The sequence below is a fragment of the Benincasa hispida genome, chromosome 8, assembly GCF_027475165.1.
Source record: "Benincasa hispida cultivar pf3 chromosome 8, pf3_genome.v1.1, whole genome shotgun sequence".
NCBI lineage: Eukaryota > Viridiplantae > Streptophyta > Magnoliopsida > Cucurbitales > Cucurbitaceae > Benincasa > Benincasa hispida.
Genome location: NC_143485.1, coordinates 17714303 through 17738992, shown reverse-complemented (window position 1 = coordinate 17738992; position 24690 = coordinate 17714303). Strand labels below are relative to the sequence as shown.

Here is a 24690-nt window from a genome sequence, read left to right as displayed (position 1 = left end):
TTAATAAAACATGTTATTATTTAAATACGTCTAACATGAAACTCAAGAGACAAATGTGTTCAAGAATATTGATTTCGTTAATTACTTCATTAAGTCATGTAAATATTTTAGATGGATATTGTGTCAATGATATGTTTACGTCTAAAAAATATTTTCCGAATTATTTTAAATAAAAACAATAATCTTTTCTCATGCAAACTTAATTAATTACTAATTTTTTGAAACCAAGTTAAGAATTCGCATGATAGATTAATAACGATCTAATATTATAGGTCCAAATAAACATACAATCTTTCTAGTTGAACATTTAATTTAGCATGCATCAAATCAATCAATGTAAAAAGCATAATAATATTGGAAAACAATCAAGTCCACAACATCCATAGAAAATATTAAACTTTAACTTAAATCCATAAAGAAATTCACCAATATCCTAAAACTATAATGTTTAGCCACTCATCGTTATTACACACATATTCTCACACATTGCAACAACCATACAAAGAATGAAAAGTAAATAGAAATAAGAAAACAATACTATCATCGTGAATCCCGTCGATAGAAGGTATGAGGAACTCCTCGAATTTCACCTTGAAATCAATGAATGACCTCCAAGCATCTCCCTCACCGTCTCTCACTTTTTCTATAGCAAAACACTCTCTAAGGCTTTGTAATTTAATGTTTAACGTTATTGAAACCCTCATAGTTAAATAGAAAAATATTTCCAAAACTACATTTTCCCTTAAAAGGAAGAACAAGGCTACGACACTGCGAGATGCACATTTTCTTCTGTGAGTAAGACGTTGCAGCGTCCTCCACGACGTTGTGCTTCCCACCCAGACCCGTGCTGTCGGGTTAGGGCGACATGGCCACCCTTGTTCAGGTAAAATAGTCTTCTTTCTTTCCTATTTTGAAGTTTTTGCCCCTCATTGACTTTATTGGGCAAAATTGATCCATCTTAATTTTTTTTTTTTTTAACTCATTCTCATATTCAAATCTCCAAAGACATTAGCAAACAACATCATCTGATAATATCAAAGTAAAAATCATTACAAATACAAGGCAAATAACGCACTTTTCAACAACCAACTTAAAACCGATGAAAATTTGCAATCCTATCCATTTGAAAAATGACCAAATAATGCCAGTGTAAAAAAAAAATTGAAATATGTTTTTAACTAAAAATATGGGCTTACATTCATAAAAGTTTAACATCCCCACACTGAAATTGAGAACGATCATTGTAACTCAATTTTTTCACGTCCTATTAATTATTTATTGCGAGGTTTCTACTTTATTACCGGGTGTTACCGGTCATATATTTAGGGGTTATGGTTTAACGTATTTGAAAATTTATCATGAAAATACTAAGGGTGGAAATGGTTCGGTTTGACCGGTTTGGTGGTCAAACCAAACTGAATTGAATTTTTTAAAATGTGGTTCGATTTCAAATTCGGTTTTAAAATGTTATATTCTTTTTTAATTAAAAAAAACGGTTCGATTTTAAATTCGGTTTAACTCTTTTTTTAAACATATAAATAAATAAATATATATATTAGTTAAAAACGGTTCAATTTGGTTTCAAATTCGGTTTTCGAAAGTGAAACCGAACCAAACTGAATTAATTCAGTTTCAAAATGTTTTAAAATCGAATCGAACCGCATTTTTCAGTTTCATTGAATTTTCGATTCGATTTTTAGAAACGAATCAGTTTTTGCAGTTTGAATGACCACCTCTAGAGAATAGTCTCTAATCAATATATACGAAAATTAAAATGAAAAAATAGGATTTTAAAAATGGTCAATGCCACTACATTAAAATTGACGAAAAATGGACCATGCTACCTCTTTGAAAAATGACCAAACAATGACCAAGCCAAAAAAAGTATAAAGCTTTGAAATGAATTTTTATTTGAAAACATGGAATTCATGAAAGTTCAACATCCCCCACACTAAAATTGAAAAACAATCATTATAACTAATCATTTTGTTTTTAGTTTTAGTTTTTGAAAATTAAGTCCATATCATCTAAGTACAATGGTTGAATTTTTAGTCAAATTCCAAAAACAAAAAAAAAACTTTTTGAAAGCTACTTTTTTAAGTTTTCAAAATTTGGCTTGGTCTCTTAAACCATTCATTTTTTTACTATACGGTTTTTAATTATTCGTGGTAGGAATTTTTGTTTTTTTATTGGATGTTACAGGTCCTATATTTAAGGATTATGGTTCAAATATTTGAAAAATTCTCATGAGAACAATCTCCAACCAAAACACACACAAAGTAAACAAGAAGTGAGCTTTTTAGCATCCCTTTACTAAAATTGACAAACAATACATCATAACTCAATTTTCTTCCACCATATCCTTTCAATCACCCATTTGTGGGGGATTTTGGTTCATTTTCAAGTTGCTACATGTCTTAATTGAAGAAATATAGTTTCAAATCATTAGAATTTTACCTTTAGAATAATCTCTAATTGACTGAGACCACTTTAATAAAGCATAAAAAATATCGATGTCAAATTTCAAGATCTTAATTTTATGAAAATGTTGAGGATATAATTGAAAAAATAAATCTAAATTAGCAAATAAACATGTTATGATTTTTAAACAAATTAACATTAATTTAATTATATTATATTTAAATTTAGGGGAAAATATCTTTTTGATTAAAAGGTTATGGGTTTAGTTTCTATTTAATCCATAAGTTTCAAAATGTTACACATTTAGTTCTTAAATTTTGAATTTGGTTTTAATTTAATCCATAGGTTTCAAAATACTATAATTTTACTCTTGACATTTGAATTTATCTTCAATTTGGTTTTCATATTTTTATCACTTTTAAAATTTAGTTCTTAATCTCAATTTTTCTCTAAATATTCAATTATAATTAATTAAGTTTTCATATTTTTATCACTTTTTAAATTAAATTTAAAATTTCAGTTCTAATTATTTTTAATTAACTAATAGAAATTGACGTCAATGATTGAAAATAAATATTTAATGAAAAATTGAGGTTAAAAATGTAAAATCTTGAAATTCATGGATCAAATTGAAAAAAATTCAAACCTCAAGCGTAAAATTGTAACATTTTAAAATTTATGGACTAAATTGAAACAAAACTCAAAACTTACTAAATGTATGACATTTTAAAACCTAGAGACCAAATATAAATTAGAGCCAAAATCTAGAGATAAAAAATATATTATTTTCTTAAATTTATGACATTTCATTGTTTTTTTATATATATATATTTGGTGAAGTATTTTTAGATATAATAAAAATATCGATAGATTTTATTAAATCTAGAAAAAATGTGTAAATATCCATGGAAATATTGATTCGAGTATTAAAAACATATTTAATAATATTGAAGAATGAAAGAAGAAAAGACGAGTTTTGTTAGACTAACGAGGAAAAGACGTCAGACAAGAGAGTACCTCAAAAAGCGGGTCATTGGCTTCGTGGGCTATGCAGACAGCAGAGATACGACACTAGGCGGCCATTTGTGATGGGCTATGGAAGCTCTAAGCGTTCCATTGATTTCTCTCCAGAATTTCCCAACCCCGAACGACAATCTTCCTTTCAGAAACCATCAGATTCTCTCTACAATCGATCAATGTTCAAGTCCAAAGCAATTGAAACAAGTTCACGCTCACATGCTCCGCACCGGCCTCTTCTTCGACCCCTTCTCCGCCAGCAAGCTCTTCACAGCCTCCGCTCTTTCGTCCTTCTCCACTCTCGACTATGCCCTCAACGTGTTCGACCAAATTTCCCATCCAAATCTCTACACTTGGAACACCCTCATTCGAGCTTACGCTTCCAGCTCCGACCCTTTTCAGAGTTTCGTAATATTTCTGGATTTGCTTGATAAATGTGACGATTTACCCAATAATTTCACTTTCCCATTTGTCATTAAGGCCGCTTCGGAGCTAAAAGCTTCACGGGTCGGCAGAGCTGTTCATGGAATGGCGATTAAGTTGTCGTTTGGTATGGATCTTTATATTCTTAATTCGCTCGTGCGATTCTATGGGACATGTGGGGATTTAAATATGGCTGAGCGATTGTTTGAAGGTATTTCTTGCAAAGATGTAGTGTCTTGGAACTCCATGATTTCGGCTTTTGCTCAGGGGAACTGTCCAGAAGATGCATTGGACTTGTTTTTGAAAATGGAAAGGGAAAATGTGATGCCCAACTCTGTAACAATGGTGGGTGTTTTATCTGCTTGTGCGAAGAAGTTGGATTTGGAGTTTGGGAGGTGGGTTTGTTCGTACATTGAAAGGAAAGAAATCAAAGTGGATTTGACTCTGTGTAATGCCATGCTTGACATGTATACGAAGTGTGGAAGCATTGATGATGCACAGAAACTGTTTGATGAAATGCCTGAAAGAGACGTCTTCTCTTGGACCACCATGCTTGATGGGTATGCGAAAATGGGCGACTTCGATGCTGCTCGGCGAGTGTTCGATGCAATGCCTGTGAAAGAAATTGCTGCTTGGAATGTTCTCATATCTGCTTATGAACAAAATGGGAACCCTAAGGAGGCTCTGGCCACTTTTAATGAGTTGCAGCTCAGTAAGATTGCAAAGCCTGATGAAGTCACTTTAGTTAGTACTCTATCAGCATGTTCTCAATTGGGGGCAATTGATTTGGGTGGCTGGATTCATGTGTACATAAAAAGGGAGGGGATAGATCTAAATTGCCATTTAATTTCTTCTCTTGTGGATATGTATGCTAAATGTGGTGCTTTGGAGAAAGCTCTTGAGGTGTTCTATTCAGTGGAGGTGAGAGACGTGTATGTTTGGAGTGCCATGATTGCTGGCTTGGGAATGCACGGCCGTGGGAAGGCGGCAATCAATCTATTCTTCGAAATGCAGGAAGCTAAGGTGAAGCCAAATAGTGTAACGTTTATGAATGTATTATGTGCCTGCAGCCATGCCGGACTAGTTGATGAGGGACGGGCGTTTTTGCATGAAATGGAGCCAATTTATGGGGTTGTTCCTGGGACAAAGCACTACGCATGTATGGTCGATATTCTCGGTCGTGCAGGGTTTCTTGAAGAAGCTATGGAGTTGATCAATGAAATGCCTATAACTCCGAGCGCTTCCATTTGGGGTGCTTTGCTTGGTGCCTGCAGCCTTCATATGAATGTTGAGCTTGCAGAACTGGCTAGTGACCAATTGCTGAAGTTGGAGCCTAGAAATCATGGTGCTATTGTACTTTTATCAAACATATATGCCAAAACAGGAAGATGGGAAAAGGTTTCTGAGTTGAGGAAACTAATGAGAGACTCTAAACTGAAAAAGGAACCAGGTTGTAGTTCCATTGAAGTCGATGGCAACGTCCACGAGTTTCTAGTAGGCGATAATTCCCACCCGTTATCCAGCAAAATCTATTTGAAGTTGGACGAGATTGCAACGAAACTAAAATCAGTTGGATATGAACCAAACAAATCTCATCTTCTCCAGTTCATCGAAGAAGACGACCTCAAGGAACAGGCCTTAAGCCTTCACAGCGAGAAGTTAGCCATCGCATTCGGGCTTATTAGTTTGGCTCCATCTCAACCAATTCGAGTTGTGAAGAATCTTCGGATTTGTGGAGACTGCCATGAGGTTGCCAAGCTTGTATCTAGAGTTTATGACAGAGATATATTACTTCGAGATCGATATCGATTCCATCATTTTCGAGACGGGCACTGCTCATGTAGGGATTACTGGTAAAAGCAGCAAAAGGATGGATTGTATATTCACTTGCTCTGTTTGGTACATGAGTTGAACTTCAATGAATGACAATCTTTACCATATTTCTCATTGATATTGTTGTAAACTGAGTATTTAACTAACTAGGAAGGATCTCTAGTAATTTGGAAACCTTTTTACTATTCAATTATACTGTATATGACAAAGTAGGGACATAATTAAATTAGGAAAAATTAATCCTTAAAATCTGGGTTCGATATTGCAGAGTTGTAAAAACTTTGGATTGATACCATTACAATACTAATAGCCACATGTTTTTTTATCCTTTCACCTTCACAAAGAGGAAGAGGTCAAATTTTGTTTGTTGTTGATAGCTCGTAGAAATGCAAGCTATTGTAGCCTTCTATTTAGAATTATGAGGGCTAATAAGCAGAATATGTGTTGATAATATTAAGAATTCATGTGAAAAGTGAGCTTGCGTCAAGCAACACCAAAAATCCTCACTAAACCTATACCATGCGTTATTCCTGGTCAAAGTGTCCATTTTTGCATATATTATAGGAATTGATGCATGCGTCGGTCCCAGATCATACGTTATTCCTAGTTGACCGCATGAGTTGATTAGTTTGCCGCATGAGATGTTGCGTCCACAGAGTGATAATCGTAATAGAAGTCTGCTCGCAAGGTAAATGGAATGTGTTGGCACCTTAGGAGAAACAAGCATGAACGCATACCTTAGGAGTATCAACAAGATAAGATGATGTTGACATTGCCCATACCGCGACAAAGATAGCAGTGAGGCAGAACGTAATCATGAAGGCTGTCGGCGTTTAAGCTCTATAAATAGCACCTTGGACCTTCACTTCAAAGCATCTGAGCTTCTGCCTTAAGGCAGATATTTGCGATCACAGATGAGAGCATGAGCGAGATTTTCTTTGAGGATTCTTCACCTCCACAATCCATTCCGAGTGACGATCGGAGTTTTTGCCGGAGATAGAGCTTGAGAGAGATTTCTCCATCATCCATCCATGGCACCACAAGCAGCCTTGATGCATTTCGGATGAAAAGCAAGAGATTGTTTTCATCTAGCCTTCCATTTCTCCTCCTGTCTCTATATTGTATTACATTTTGGCTTAAGACATTAATACATTTTGTAATCAATGTATATCTTAACTCCTTCAACACCATCTTCTTCATTTTCTTCATCTTTGTCATCATTTACCTTCATCGTTTAGTTATCAAAGGCAGTCGCATACTCAATCGTGTAGCCTATAGATAGAACGCATGTAGCAACCCATTGAGAGGTGTGTGTTGTGCGAGTATAGTGAGATAATCTTCTTCGCTTAAGTGTGAGACGGTAGCAACACTCGTCTATGAGCCGTCGCAATGCTTGTCTATGAGTTGATTAGCCGCGACTAACCGCCTGAGAGGGTGAGTGGTGGAACACACCAAAGCAAAGTATGCATTGTTTTTATTATGTTCGACGCAACTATGCATTATAGAGATATAAGCATGTGGCCAGCCACCGAGAGGTGCGTGATGTGTTAGTGTGGCGAGCTGGGATTACTTGGGCAGCCTAACATAATGAACATTAGTATGTGTTAACGACTGTTGCATCTCTATCAATTCTCATAGTTAAACTTCCATTGCTCAATCTATCTAGTTAAGAGTAAGAGTAGCGCATAATCCGTTAACTTCTGCCTTTTTTTCTTTTATTCATCGCCTCAAACGCATTGCTTCACAAATACTATTTAGTTACAAGTCCCTGAGTCCGACCTCGGATCACCCCGAGAAACTTGCGTTCTCGTTATACTTGGCGAAAATGCAAGAAAACTTGTGACAGGAACGCATGGTCATCGCATACATGCGTAAATGCATATTGTATATTTTTCTAGTCCAACGCATGACCATCGACGCATGGAGATCAACGCATCACATAAACTACATAATTATTTTCCTCTCCTCTTCCGAACCAACTGTTTCCCTCCATTTAATTTACTTTAGTTGAGAAAAATTCAATTAATTTCAGAGGTTGACAATCTAACTTTCACAGATAAAATCTACATAAACTTTTGTAATTTACAACTATTTTTTACTTGGATTTTATTTGGAATCAGCTCAACATCATTTCATAAAATTATTTCTCCCCCGAAATCTCATCAAAGTAGTAGAAAAAATGACATAATTCATCCTATATAAGTCGAAAAAAATAAAGACAAAAAAAATGAAAAAACTGGTCATTAAAAAGAAAGGAAATATCCATATGATTTCAGTATTTTTTTAATTTTTACACACATGTATTGATGGGTTTAAAATGAAATCTCAAGGTACTAAATTGATTTATTTATGAAAAGTTCAAAATTTTTAGAAAATATTTCAATTTAAATTATGAACTTGTGTAAGTGTATTAAAATTTACACCATCTATTACCTTATGTTTTGAAGAACTTCCGGTGAAACTTATGATTGTATTAATTGAACCCCTAAAAATTCATAGATAAATAAATTGAGACTCTTAGTTAAAACTTTCTTTTGAAAATCGACAACGCATTTACTCAAATAGTCCATTTTGTAAAAACGATATTTAAAGATGTTTACACACATTTGAGAATTAATGCACGAATGATTTCCATATGTACTTGTAATGAAGGGTCTAAATTGATTGACTAATCAAAATTAAGAAGTCTGATCAATTCAAATTATAAGTTTCACATGTTATTGTTCAAACAAAATCACGAGAATAATATAAATTGATAGACTTACAAAAATTCATGATTTAAATTAATAGAATTACTAGTTAAAAGTTTTAATTGATACAATATTAAATTTAGGATTATAAATCAATATTTGCTTAAGTTTTTATTAATTTTAAGTGGTGCAACCCATAAAGTTTAGGTGTGAAAATTGATTTTTACCTCTTTTTTTTTTTTTTTTTCATCTTTAGGAGTTGTTTCGATGGCAAATATTGTTTTGTGGATATAGATATTAAATATCTAAGATTTGAATGTCTACGTTTTAAATGTCTGAGATAATTAATATCTGTGTTTGGATATACATCATTAATGTCTTGTATTTAAATATTTGTGTTCAATTCAATATTTTGTATATAGAAACTAAAAGTAAATAATTACTTAACTAAACATAAGAGATCAATTAAATTTAACATTAATTATTGTTATGTTAATTAATTTTTTAAGTGAAATAATAAAAAACTAAATAAATACTTTTTAATTAAACATAATTAAATTAATTACTAAAAACAATCAAATTAATTAGAATATTGATAATTAATAATAATAATTTATATTAAATAATTAAGATAACATAAAATATTAATGGTAAAGATATTAGTTGAAATTTATTAAGTCTAGTGGATACTCGATATTAGTTTATTAATTAATTAAACTATATTTTTTACTGTTCATAATGTATTAAAAAATCTATGTAGATAAATTTTAAAGTTCCCTAAATAATAATATCTTCAATTTTCCCTAGATAATAATATCCTAGATTTTAAAGAGTATAATTTTATGAAAATATTAAATATTGATCTGAAATATCATAGGAAAACCTATGAAACAAACGGAACCTTAAAGTTTTTTTACCCATTTTCATCTTAATTATTTTGACCAATAATGTATAGATAAAACCCGATTCCATAAGCGAAGAGAGTTTTTACAGTTGAGACTTAGACTTAAATTTTAATAAAACTTAAAATGAGATAGTATTAAAGTACATGAACGTATATTATCAATCTCGAGGTTTGAGATTCGATCTCCCACTCCACATATTGTCAAAAAAATCATGTTATTAAATTTCCAACTACATGTCAACATTTTTGTTGATATTTTCTTATTTCTATGAAATTGACATCTATATAAGAGGTGAATCAACCTATTATCGTAAAAAAAACCATGATGCATAAAAAAAAAAAAAAAAATCACATTAATGCAAGGATTATTTTCAAATATTAGAAAATGAACAAGCTTATTTACAAATATAGTAAAATACCAGACACTAATAGATCTTATAATGACATTTTGATTTTGCCATTTGACACAATAGAATATTTTTTTAAAAAAAATTACTTCCATAATTTGCTCTGTTTTTATAATTTCTTTTAAGAATATTCATACATTTTTATCAAAATTTAAGATTAAAACCCCAACATTTCAAGCTATTTACTTTATGTTTGACATGTCGAAGCTTAAAGTCATGTCCAGGCTAAAAGTCTAAAAAGTTGAGAAGAAACAACAACAATAATAATAATAATAAAAAGAAAGAACTAGATTTAGGATGCAGGACCATTCTTCAAACTTTTTTGTTCTTTTTTTGGTTGCTGGAGTACCAAAATATCTAGACAAGCCCAAAATATCCCAACAAGTAGCCTCCAGATCCACCTAAGCATAAGATTACAAAACAAATCTCTGTCCCTATCCACAACTATGTGTATTTATATATATAGTAATAATTTGATTTGCAGATATTTCAATAAAGATTTGCATTGATTGATTGGGGAGGGTGAAATGTGACAATTGAGTGAACCAAAATCATTCACTTTGATAAGCTAAGAAACTGAAAATTAGCAACATCCTAGCATTAGCCAGAGAACCCTTATTTACATTTCCTAACTCATCTCATCAAACTATAATTATATATACAGAAAGTTCACCTAATACTCACACATTTCATGGGATAAGAACTAATTAATACTCACAGATTGAAAAAACTTTGTCCACCATTCTCTCACCTAATATGAGAATCAATAGGAAGAAACACTGGATCAGGAACAACCAATGGCAACTTATCAATGTATGCAAATAGTCTCTTCCGGTTGTCCTGCAAAATCGAAGTTAGATCAATCATTTCACTCTTGTCTGTGAAGATCCAAAGGTCGCTGGAGTTGACTCTCTTGAGGCTATCCCGACAGAAGGGACACGACTGAGAACGACCGCGCCTGGAAGATGGAAACAGACAGACAAGATTCTAGTCATTCATAGAAAGATTGAAAGAAGATGAGGTTGGATATGAATTTGAGAATGCTAGCAATAAATGCAAAACTATATAGACATCAGGATGGTTAAAGAAGATTTTTCAAATCCAACAAGAGAATTTAATTTTACCCCACGAGAGAGAGTGCATTTTGTCTAGACCTACTTCCACTTGCCGACAGATATGTTAAATCCATAGTTTTTTTTTTTATTTTCATTATTTTCTATAGTAAAACAATTGTGAGAACGGGGATCGAACCTCCGACTTTAGATAGAGTTTATATCAATTACAACTAAACTAAGCTCACTTTGGGAGAATATTGTTGGCCTAAAAAAAGTGGAGAACTTCAGGGACGTCTAAAAGAATAAGCTTATCTATTCACTTCTCAAAGTGGCTATGTCAATTACAACTAAGCTAGGCTCACTTTGATAAAATATTGCTGGTCTAAAATGTGGATAACTTTAAGGACATCTAACGAATAAACTTATCTATTCACTTATGAAAGTTGCTATCAAACATGACCTTAATCACAAACAAATACTTACCAGTCTTGATAACATTTCAAGCACAAAGAATGGTTGCAGTTGGGCAAAACAACCATGCCGTTAAACTCCATACAAATTCCACACTCCTTCTCTCTTTCTATGTCGATTTCGGACAGTTTCCCCCTTCCAAATTCATCCCTTCTGTTGTACCTGGCATTGCAGACTTCTTTTTGCTTTCTATCTTCCAATTCTGTGATGCCTTTTTGAAGTTGCAGAAGAGAAGGAAAGATTACCACTGTGGATGAGAAGGCCAAATCCATTAAAACCCCAACCAGAAAAGAACAAGAAGAAAAAGTTCAGAAATCTAAGTTCCAAAACAGATTTATAGCACCAAAATTTCTAACTAAATAAACTAAAAATTCACTTAGGCTGCACTCACTCACCATAAAATTCTCTAATGCTTGCTTTTCGCTCGTAAATGGACATGGTGGTCTTTCCATCTGGATAAGTCTGCATCAAAGCATTGTTGCACAAGACAAGAACTAATTAAATTATAATTACCTCCATTGTCAAGAAATTGAACATCACAATCAGACTTCTTTGTTTCAAAAAAAAAATTTATTTTAGTTGTCAATCAGGATATATTTTAAAGTTAGTAAAGATAAAGGGTCTTCAATGGAAAAGAAAAAAAAAATATATCAAGACAAAAAACACACAAAACTAAGACCAATAGCCAACTGGTAATCACTGCCAAATAGAACCAAAATGTAAAAGGCATACATCATACATACCACATAGATAAGGATTCTTAACAGCCCCAATGCACCAGCAAGGTAACAATCAGTCCATTGAACAAGAAAAAGGAAAAAGGGAGCAGCAGGGCTGTATGATAATCTCATTTGAACACAAGCTCCATCACTCTCTCTTGGACAGTCTAAAGCACTGCAAAACAAAGAGGAAAAGATCAACCAAAAAAAAAAAAAAACAGAGTTAGAGAAAATTTGATGATTGTTTTTGCTATTTCATATGAATTTCCTCACCCCCTCCAAATTTCAGATATTTCTTCAGTTCCCTACTGCTCAACTTTTACACAGCCGACTAAAAGAGCAATCAATAATTAAATTTCCTTACTATTCCTGATAAAAACCACAATCAATTAACACACACACACACACACAGAAATCGTGAAACTAAACAACTATGCAGCAATTAAGATCATTCTTAATTTGATTCAACAATTCACTGAAGGATATTTATATTCCTTGTCCAACATTCAACAATGTAGACTGTTTCAAGAAGTAAACAGTCCATTGTACTGTCGACTGTAGAACATGTGTCTTGAAAATCATAGCTAGAAAAAGATAGTTAACAAGGTAAATCAAGCAATACACATTTCAGCATCAGTTTCTTAATTCTCGAATTTATAGCCAAACAGTTGCAGAAACAAAAATTTCAAAAAAATTTTGATTCACAAAGAAAAAGAGGAAGAGAGTTACAGAGTATTGGCATGTTGAACATCGGCTTCAAGCGCTTTAAGCGAATCCTTGAATGAAAGCTTTCCCATGGCGTCGTAATTTCCCGGAAAAAACAGAGTTTCAACAATCCAACAAAAAATTGAAACGATGAATCAAATAGAATCAAAATCTCGAGATGAAACCCTACAGATTATCATCATATTCAAACAGAAAATTGAAGAAAGAAAATTTCTTCCGAAATGGAAAATCCGAAAAAGAGATTATAAGCAGAAATTCTCTCTAAGCAAACGCCGGTTTCTCTCAGCTTCCTTCTAAAGCCGCTCTCTTTTATAAATATCCACACAATTTACTGAATTTACCATCTTACCCTCCTTTCATCAAATAATTACAATTCGACTTGAATTATAAAAACAATCTTTCCTTTTGATTTCACCCATACTTTTAATAAATCTTAAAGCTATATATTAAAATTAATTGTTAATCAAAATTAGTTAATAAAACTAAGAATTTAATTTTACAATTTATACATAGAAATACTAAAAGAGAGTTTTATTATTTTGGAAAAATTAACAATAAAATAATTATAGAGGCTAATTTTAAAATTTATTGAAAGTTAAAATGAATTATTTCTAAAATTTTATTACTAAAATGAAATAAAATCGACTATTTTTAACCAATTCTTTTAATGGTGGATTGTGGTGTAATTAAAGTATGATTTAATAGATTCTTCCATATGATATTTTAGAGAAATTTTATCGTACTACAATAATATAAACTTTTTATATTGGTCATATTACATCTGTGTATTGAATTAATAGAATGCTGCAATGATATTAAAACTACGTCAATTGAATTTATACTCATTTTAGTATAAAAAAGTATATTTAAAAATGGCGTAAAAGGTATAAAATAAAATAATATATTATTAAATGACATATAATTAATAAGTATTTTCTCAGAATTTTAGGCAGGGAATTGTCGAGAGAAATTAAGTTTGGGCCCACAAGAATAAAGGATATGATTATTGAAATGACGTGGCAAGTTTTCAGTTGTTAAAAGTAATTCCTAGAAACAGCGGGCGACGCCCAATGTTTTAGTTTATGTTGGCTAATATTAAATTACATTCTAATTTTCATTAATTAGAATTAAGTATTGGAAAATTTCATAAAATGACCCAAAAATCAAAATTTTTTCTACCAATCACCTCTTCCTAAAAATTTTGTTATCAGTAACCTTTTGTCCATGTGAAATTTCAAAATTACCTCTAATTTTAAAAAGTCTTTAGACCAAACCCTTCCATCTTGTTCCTCCAACCATTTCTCAAGCTTTCAATATGTATTCAATGCAACATCAACATTTCACCGAAGCATTTATTCCCAACTAATATTCTATCAATGCAAGGTCACTCTCAGTACTCACTTTCATCGAACTCCCCACGAAATCCTCTCATTATTCTCTTGGAGTGTTATCTCAGAGTTTCAGTCCAATATTCTCGTCAATCGCTTTCATCGTCAGATTTAGAAACAGAGAGAATGTAAGTGATATTCAATATTTCTTGTCCCATATCGCTTTCTTAATAAGTGTTGTTTAACATTAAATGAACGATTGTATAGTAATATATACATAATCATTCACTACAATATAAATGATCGTTCATGAATTACTAGACGATCGTGTAGTAAGTTATAAACGATCGTGTAGTAATTTATAAATGATCGTGTAATACTGTATAAGAGATCGTGTAGTACTGTATAAATGATCGTGTAGTATTGTACAAACGATAGTGTAATACTGTATAAATGATCGTTCATAAATTTATATGATCTCATATATAATACTAAGCGAACACATATAAATAGTTGGGTGATCACTTATCAATTATTGGGCGATTTCTAAAATTTTATGGAAATTATATAACAGTCGGTGAATCAGTGAGTATCATACACCAACGACTGAATATCGATTCGAATTTGTTTGATATTGAAGGAACTCTTATAATCGTCCATATTTTCTAAACGATTATTTTAGAATATGTAAACGATCGTTTAGAAAATGTAAGCGATCATCTAGATTATCTGAATGATTGTTTAATAATCCAAAACGACAGTCTATATTTTCTCAACGATCATTTAAAAATATGTAAACGATCACTTAAAAAATATAAATAATAAGCGATCGTTTACAACTATCTAAACGATTGTTTAATAATCTTAAACGATCGTCTATATTTTCTAAATGATCATTTGAGAATATGTAAATGATTGTTTAGAAAATGTAAGCGATCGTTTCGACTATCTAAACAATCGTTTAATAATTCTAAATGATCGTCTATATTTTCTAAACGATCATTTAAGAATATATAAACAATCGTTTAGAAAATATAAGTGATCGTTTAAGACTATCTAAACGATTATTTAATAATCTCAAACGATCGTCTATATTTTCTAAATGATCATTTAAGAATATGTAAATGATCATTTAGAAAATATAAGTGATCTTTTAAGAATATGTGATCGTTTAGATTATGTGATCACTTAGAAAATATAAGTGATCGTTTAATAATCCTAAATGATCGTCTATGTTTTCTAAACGATCATTTAAGAATATGTAAACGATCATTTAGAAAATATAAGTGATCGTTTAGATTATCTAAACAATCTTATAAGACTATGTAAACGATCATTATCATTTGAGAATATCTAAACGACTGTACACAAACATATCTCATTCAGACGATAGGCTATCATCTTTATTTTGTTCAGTTGTTGGCCCATCAAATGATGTTGGACGGTAAATGTATCTCCCATCTGACGAACCATGGTTGTCAAGTTCGCTAAATCTTTGTGAACTTCTTTAATTTCCTCCCTAAGGACCTTGTAGGATTTGGAATGACGACGTCTTGAGGACTTCTGCTGCCTCTTTCCCTTCAGAGGGTTAGTCTGAACCGACATACATGGTTTTGGCTCTATACGTTGCATATTTATATGTTGATCTACATGAGGTTCATGCTCTTTGTGCCCCTCAGAGGACTCGTGAGTACCGATGGAGTGTTCAACCCCTTCGATGTTTCTTTCTCCAACAACATGAACCACATTAAGTCCTTCCAGTCAGGCCTCTTTGTACCTTATCTCCTCTGTAGTAGGTACAAGTCTCGACACAACAATAGTCTGTGCATAAACAACTGAGCAAGTCAGAATGCATGAAACTATAAACAAATGAACAAGTCAAAAGCGATCGGTTATTTACTTTTTTTCGCTGGAAAAATTTATTTCTAAATGATTGGTAAGATGGAGCACGAGAATAAGTCCATATAAGAATTCTAGGAATTGCAACCTTGCTGACATTGGTGGCTATGAATTTACTTGATGTGGATAAAATTTCATAAGCCTAAACCTACGATATGGGAACTTTGTTACACGTACATAACACACAGGTTCAATGCATACTAAAGTGAATCAGAAACAAAAGTACATACTTGGAATGCAAGTGTGAATCCCTTTATACGGTAATATGAGGTAAGGTGATCATTTTCTGCTTTCTTTGAATCATATACCTTCTTCTTCCTGCGCATGATAGTCTTCATGCTATTCAATATACGTTTATAAAAGAGAGAAGATCAGTTATAATGTACAAAGACTTCAAGGTCATCGACAACCAAATATATTCACATCGAATTGGATTTTCTTATCTTTTCCAATCATCATCGTTTCGATGAATAATGTCAATGCAATATTGACAAGATCTCCGTCATTAGTAAAATTGAACTTCTCGAATGCGGTCTCCACATCCTTACAAGAACTATCCTTTTCATTTAGGTTCTTTGGTATAAGAATGAGTTATCGCAGCCTTTCACTGCTTGTTTCTTTTTTTACTGTTTCCCTGGTCGGTCACAACCCAGTTATCAAGTTAAAATCGTCTTGGGACAATGTTACCTTCTTCCCTAAAATGTTGAATGGTGTAATGTTTGGGTTCGTATATGCTACCTCCCTTAAGAGAAAGTGGTGCAAAAGTTTTCCATTAGAAACAAGATTTATATCCAACAGTGGACCAAAGACAGTTTTCCTATCCAATCTCATCTGTTCATCTGTCAACTTATTCTTAACCACATAGGCAGTTTTGTGGACTTGACAAGAGACTGTAGCAGGGAAATATTTCTCAGCAAGGATGCCCATCTTACCAATCTGACAAGTGTGTACATTACAACAATTAGTAAACAATCGCATAACCAAAATTAAATGATCACATAACAGATATCTCAACGATTGCATAACAGATATCTCAACGGTCGCATAACAGTTAGCAAAACGATTACATAATAGATAACTAAATGATCGCACAATATAAACCTAAACAATCACGCAATAAATATCTAAACGATTGTGTAACAATCAGCTAAATGATCACATAATAGATAGCTAAACTATCACACGATATAAACCTAAACGTCGCATAACAGTTAGTTACACAATCACATAACAAATAGATAAACGATCGCACAATATAAACCTAAACGATCGCACTATATAAATATCTAGACGATCACATAATAGTTAGCTAAACGATCACACGATATAAACCTAAATGATCGCACGATATAAACCTAAACAATCACACAATAAATATCTAAATGATTGCTTAGTATTATCTATTCGATCGCTTAGTAATCTCTATCCGATCGCTTAGTAATATCTAATTGCTTGCTTAATATTATCTAAACTCCCGCTTAGTGTTCTCTATCTGATCGCCTAGTATTCTCAACGATCGATTAATTACGAATGAATATGTGATAGTCAAACCTCGAATATCAACAAGGAAAAGCACTTGCCATTCGTTGGTTATTAGGAGCATCCTGAAAACGTCCGGGTCGGCCATTCTTCAAGGAGAAGAGTCTCATACCTTTCAGATCACAACGACAGTGGCAAGTGCGTAGAGATGATCGGCGACAAACTTGCAAGGAGTGCTCGGCTAAAGTTCGAAAAGAAAACGATAGCACTTTTGAGAGAAAATTATTCGAAGAGAAATGCTTTGAGAAGGAAATGAAGGGACCTATCGTTGTAAAGTATTCATAGTGGAGCATGGATACCAAACGGTCTAAAGGATTTTTAAAATTGGGGGTATTTTTGAAATTTTGCATAAGTAAAAGATTAGTAGTAAAAAAATTTTTAGGAAGAAGTTATTGGAAGAAAAGTTTTTGGTTTTTGGGTCATTTTGTGAAATTTGCCTAAACTTCGAGGTTGATAGTACAAGCACGATGCCAGTTGAACTACACTCATATTGGTATATTATTTCATTAATATTAGTTTATGTATTTTTAATATTAATTTTCTTTTCGTAATTGTTGTACTAAAAAACTAGTCTCTTATTCTAAAGTTTGTTCAATTTTAATCCTTATAGTTTTAATTATCCAATTTTAGTTTCTGTATTTTTAATAAATCTTAAGTTGAGTCATTGGAAGTTAACTTTTGCAGGAATTAATTAAATAATAATAATATTTTTATGTAAGAAAATACAATATGTGAACATGTTTTCAAAATGTATAGTAAAAATGCTAATGGATTAAAAAAAGAAAAAAGAAATCAATGATAACCAATAATGTGACCAAAATTTAAAATTTATTAAAAATATTAAAATTAGACAATTAAAAGCACACCAAATGTTTCAAAATGTTTTTTTTATATAGTGGTTAACTTTATTAAATTTCAATTATGAGATTAATCTTTGATAGGTTTGTTTGTATTATATAGTTCCTTAATTTAGAAAACTTTTAAGTCCTACTTTCTTTCTTTTTTTTCCCCCCCTAAGTTTTTAATTTGATTTTAATAAATTATTTTAAGTAATAAAATAAGTTTCTTTTGCACATAGACGAGTGATGATTTATAATGGACGATAGAAAGAGGTAGCTAACTAGATAAATTAAAATTATATTTATGGAAAAGTCAATTTAAAATACATTCCACTATCTACTCAAATATAGTTAATTTTAATATTAATTTAACATTTTAAAAGTTTAGAGAATAAGGTCGAATAAAAATGAAAGTGCAGAAGATTAAATAGAATTTTAACTACCTAATTTATTATTTAAAGATAATTAATTAGTCAAAATCATAATGTTAATGACATAATTGACTGTATTTCTGGTCAAAAGTAATTGGAATTTTTGTAAATTAAAGTATTAATCATGGTTGTTTGTTAAATTAAACTATGGATAAGGTTGGGATAAATAATTGACATATTTGTCACTTTCCATATGTTTAAACAATAAAGTATTACAATTGCTTTCCAAAAATTAAAAAAAAAAAAGAGTAAATAAAGTATAGCAATTGGGAATGTCTTTTGTATCCCATCTATTTCTGTATTTTATTAATTATTATTTTTTATAAGATGCTAATGCATCATATTTTATAATTGTAATAAAAGTATAATGCAATTTGAAATTGGACAACAAGTTGCAATTTCATAAGTTGTGCTTGTGACCATCAAAGCTAACTACATTACTTCATTTAATTTTACAAATTACAAATTTACAAAGTGAAACCTGTAGAATATAGACTTTTAAAGTGTATATATATAAATTTTGTATTTCATATACATTTGAGTTAATTTAGATGAACTCAGGTAAAATGAGAAAGAAAGGAGGATAAGAAAATTATTTTTCCTCGTAATTTCTCTTAGATTAAAATATTAAATATAAAAGATATAAAATCTTAAAAGGATTCTTTGTTTTTTTGAAAATCTAACATGAATTTGATAACTATTTATGTCCCATTTGATAACCGTTTTGTTTTTTGTTTTTGTTTTTGAAAACTAAGTCCATGGACATTATTTTCACCTCCAAATTTATTCGTTTGTTATCTACTTTTCACCAAATGGTTTAAAAAACTAAGTCAAATTTTGAGAACTAAAAAAAGTAGCATCCAAAAAGTTGTTTTTGTTTTTTAAATTTGGCCAATAATTTAACCATCGTACTTAAGAAAGATGCAAACTATGGTAAGAAATGTGAATGAAATATGCTTAGTTTTTTAAAATAAAAAGAAAAAACAAAATGGTTACTAGACGTGACCTTAGTGTTTTGTTTCGTTTTTTAAAATTAAGTCTATAGATACAACTTCTACCTTCAAATTTCTTCATTTGTTATTTATTTTTTTATCAATGGTTTAAAAAACCAAGCTAAATTTTGAAAACTAAAAAAATTAGTTTTTAAAAAGTAGTTTTTATTTTTAGAATTTGGTTAAGAGTTCAACTATTTAAATCATCCTAAGAAATAGGAAAGAAACCAACTTAATTTTCAAAATAAAAAAAAATCAAAATTACCATACGGGACCTAAATAATAAAAATTCTTAGATGTCTGAAATTATAGATACCTGAAAAACATACACTCGGTATTTAGATAAATATTTAGATAAGTATGTTTGTTTCAAAAGAACAATTTTGTTCTTACTAATCTTTAAGCATTTTACATATTAATCGAATATAAAATAAATTTATTATCACAAGCAGTTTGGTCTTTATTAATTTAACATTATATTTATATATCGATTTTAGTTTATACTAACTTTATGTTATATTTTGTACGATAAATTAATTTATATATTAGTTTGAGGTTCCTATAAATTATCAAATGTTAATTCAATTTAACGTTTTTTCTCTTAAAAAAAATAATTGGTAGTATTTACATGATTTTTTCATAACAATAAAAAAAAATGTGGAATAAGAAAAAAATAAATAAAAGAAAAATTAAGGATAAAAATATCATTAGAGAATATCCTCGATATGAAAAACTTAGCAACCATGATTTAAAAATGTATAAAAAATTAGTTAGATATCTCCTCTTATGGACATGCTCAAATATATGGATATCTTGAAATGTCAAGGGATCAGATTCCTACAAATCGAAACAAGATAATATAGATATTCATTGTATAGAAATTTTAGATTACTATGAAATAAACTCTTCTCCATGAAATTTTTCCATCATGTGTCTTTTTTTAACAAAGGAAGTGAACAATATAGATTTTTAAAATTAAATAATTATCGTGTGCTTTTTTTTTTTTTTCCATTAAAGAAAGTGAATAATATAGAATTTTAAAATTGAATAATTCTAACTTTTCTTTTAACAGAAATATATATTTTATCTAGTTATAGGTAAATGGCAAAACAAAAAAGTAAAGAGAGGGTAAGAGAATGGTCACTTTTTATTATATACAACAAGTAAATGGCTACGTGTGTTGCACGCATATAGTACAATAAAAATTTAAGGATTTCATATATTTTGTGATTAATATTATAAATTTAATACTTTTGTTATAATTTATTTATCTTAAATGGGTACTTTGATGCTTGTAATTAAGAATTCCATATTTGACAAAAGTTGAATTTTTCACTTAAAAGATGAAGTTTTCTAATTCTATTGGAAAAGTATGCATATTGTGAAATCATTTACCCATTATTTTAATTTCATAATTTTACACTTAGATTACAATATATGCCACATTTTTTAATGAAGAAAAATATTGTGTGAGATAAAAGAAATGAATTTTTTAAAGAAGAATTTTCAAAAATAGAAAAATAAAGAAAATATTCACACAAGCAAAATTTAATCTTATTTGATGAAGAATGATAGAGGATAATAGAAGTCTATCAGTGTCTATTAGTGATAGAAACTCATAGAAGTCTATCATTGATACTATATGATAAACTTTGATAAAAATCTATCAATGTCCATCATTTTTTTTTTTTTTTGCTATTTCTATAAATAGTTTGACATCTTTTCTATCTATGAAAATTTTCTTTTTTAAAATAAGTATTTTTGTTGAAATTATTTTAAGATTAAAAGTTGCATTCTTTTAAGTTGTATTAAAATTATGTTTTAACCCTAATTAAAACTTCTGATTTTTTTTTGAAAAAAATTGATTGTACTTCGAAATTAGTTAATTAGAACTATATTTTTCATTCATTTATGTAACTTGATTTTTTTCCCTATTAGTTTTTTTTTTTTTTTTTTTTTTTTTTTTATCTTTCTTTTGAAACTTAATGTGCCTCTCTCTCCAAAGATAGTTTTCAGTATATATAAAAATTATATGGTAAATGAGTATGAGAAAATGTAACCTCTAACTTTAAAATCTATGATATAAATTTTATGTGAATTGATTTAGGCTCGTTTTAACTATTCAATGAGAGGGAAAAAAAACCAATCTTTCATCATAAATTCCCAAATTGTTATTACTCAATAATAATTTCTCTCTCAAATAAATTCCCCTCAAATATTGGTTCCTTAAATAATTTCATTCTCGAGTATTTATATCTTAATTAAATATGAATTAGTATTTATCCAGGAATTATCCAGATCATTTAATAATAATATGCAGCAATTCAAAATTTATCTTCCAATTTAATAAAATTCCCATTTTGATCAATTGCAGGGAATACGTTTTTGTTCACGTTTAATTTCTCTTTTTTTTTTTTTTTTTTTTTTGAAATAAGAGTAAGAGATTCGAACTACAGATCTCGTGGTTATTAGCACACTAATATGTAAAATGAATTATGTTCGGTTTGACATAATCAAAATCTTCTTGGACTGGTTTTGTCAAATATCTCCCTTTTCTTATGACCCTATTGTTATATATTTTCATTCAATGATTCTCTAGTGGGTAATTGAAGTTTATAGTTTTATCGTATATTGTCTGGCTGACAATCTAGATTCCTTTTATACTTTTAGATTTACTGGGTTTAGCAAATATGTGTTTCGAAACAATTTGAGTTTTGTTTCTAAAAACTGTTTTTAGATTTTATGATCCAAATGTCGCAAAATTTTGGAACAACATTTTTATGTTTTCGTTATATCCAGATTTTGAATTTTAAACTTTAAAGTACAAAATTATATTAAATAAAAGTAAAAACATTTGAAACTACAGTGTGTTATGTTTTAAACTCAATTCATTTTTAAAAAAAATTAAAATATGTATTATATAGTGTATTCCAAATTATATAATATTACAAAATAATAATTATACAATTTTTTAACATAAAATATGTTCATAAATAAATTAATAATAATGTATTGTCAACCACATTTTTATATTTTAATGTATTGTCAACCACGTTTTTATATTTTTCAATCTAGATTTTGAATTTTAAATTTTAAAGTGCAAAATTATATTATATGAAGATAAAAAAAATATTTAGAAATACAACATGTCATGTTATAGACTCAATTCATTTTTTAAAAATTAAAATACGTATTATCTAATGTTACAAGAGAATAATTATACAATTTTTCTTTATATAAAACATATTCATAAATAAAATAATAATAGCTTGTTGTCAACTAATATTTAATAGAAAATTACAACTAGTTTTATGTTATATAATTTAGTATCAAACACATTTTAAACAATTGTTTAAATTAAATATGCTACCAAACGCATATCAAAACATAAAATACAACTTTATTTTATCAAATCCCTTGTTTTCAAATTTATATTTTCAGTTTTTCTATCAAACAAGCCCTAAATCCCTTTAGATTATAAAAGAGAGCAAGACACAAAAATGCGAGCATAGTTCAACAATAATTGACGTGTATTACCTCGAGATTGATAGTACTACAAGCTTATGTCAACTAAATTATGTTTATGTTTGGCGATTCAAAGTTGCTATTGACCATCCTATTGATATGTTTGTTTTTTTTTTTTTTCACATATTTTTCAAATTAACAATAGGTAAATTTTCACAGATAAAAATTTGTCAAACTATTTACAGAAAAAAAAATACTGATACACATTTTATCAACGTCTATCACATAGTATCAATGATAAACATGTATTAGTTTCTATCATTGATAGACACTGATAGACTTTTATCGGCCTCCATCAAAGAAGATTAAGTTTTGCTATTTTATGTAAATAGTTTTTTTTTATTTTTCTATTTTTAGAAATCTCCCTAAACAATAAATGCACTTTGAGTATTATCTAATTTTGTTACATATGTTATCTTCACTTTCACGTCTTTCTTCTACTATGGGCATGTTCACGAGTGATTCTAAAATGGTTAAAATCAGTTTTAACATTTTCAAAATCACTCATATTTTTAATTATCAAAATCAATTTTGATTATATGAAAATTGCATTTAAAAATGTAAAATTAAACATAAAATTAATTTTGAATTATTAAAAACGTGTTCTGAGTGATTTTAAATATGTAAAAAATGATTTTAATAATTTCAAAATCACTTCAAAACATGTACTTAAAGTAGAAGTTTAGCCAATTACTTAAAGATTTATGTCTATTTGGTTCTTGACCTTTAAAAAATATTGTCTAATCAATAGATTCTTGAACTTTTATTTTTATGTCTAACAAAATCGTGAAAATTTATTTTTTTAAAAAAAATAATTGGTTTATTAGATATAAATTTGAACATTATTTCATTATATAAATTTTATAAATTTCAAAAGCTTGTGCACTAAAATTTTAATTTTAAAAGTCTGTTAGGCACAAATGTCCAAGTTTAAAATTTCATCCAAAAATCTTGGATTGACAATTAACAAGGATGAATGATTTTATTCAACTTTCACTTTTACTTTGCTATTTTATTTTTCCAATATGTAAACTATAGGCATAAAGATTTTGGACATTATAAAATGATCCCAAATGCCTCTTTTTGTTATGAGTAAAAAAATATGGTTAAGAGTTCTAAGAGGTTGACCCAATAAGTCGTTCGAAAATAAATGAATTATTTGGTCAAGTATAGAAATCGACTCTTAAGTTCAATCACAAAGGTTGAAGAGATCAACTCACATCATAAAATCAATGGAAAATTATGAATGAATTGGCCAAAGACTTCATGAAGTCCGATCCATAAAGCTGACCATGAGAAGAAATTTATGTCCTAGTATTTACTTTGTGAGGCTACTACATGTGTCTAAATGTTTGATTTCTAGATCTATAGGGATTCCCAATGAAATAATCTCGATTATTTGTACTCATCAAATTAAATTAGTAACGATCTAATTAATGACTCAAAATTAATTGGCCTCTTTTCTCTATTT

The 24690-nt window shown here is 29.7% G+C and overlaps 2 protein-coding genes across 2 annotated transcripts; one reads left to right on the top strand and one right to left on the bottom strand.

Moving 5' to 3' along the window:
• Positions 1-3382: 3382 nt before the first annotated feature.
• Positions 3383-5812, top strand: OTP81 (Tetratricopeptide repeat (TPR)-like superfamily protein). The gene has a single exon (XM_039037595.2). The coding sequence runs from the start codon at positions 3517-3519 to the stop codon at positions 5716-5718; it is 2202 nt and encodes a 733-aa protein (XP_038893523.1). The 5' UTR covers positions 3383-3516; the 3' UTR covers positions 5719-5812.
• Positions 5813-10182: 4370 nt separating this feature from the next.
• LOC120082572 (RING/U-box superfamily protein) lies at positions 10183-12957 on the bottom strand. Its single transcript, XM_039037809.2, has 5 exons — positions 12670-12957; positions 11965-12115; positions 11617-11683; positions 11234-11468; positions 10183-10653 (listed from the first exon to the last, which is right to left on the bottom strand). Exons 1-5 carry the CDS (start codon positions 12735-12737, stop codon positions 10443-10445), a joined length of 732 nt encoding a protein of 243 aa, XP_038893737.1. The 5' UTR covers positions 12738-12957; the 3' UTR covers positions 10183-10442.
• Between the last annotated feature and the right edge of the window lie 11733 nt (positions 12958-24690).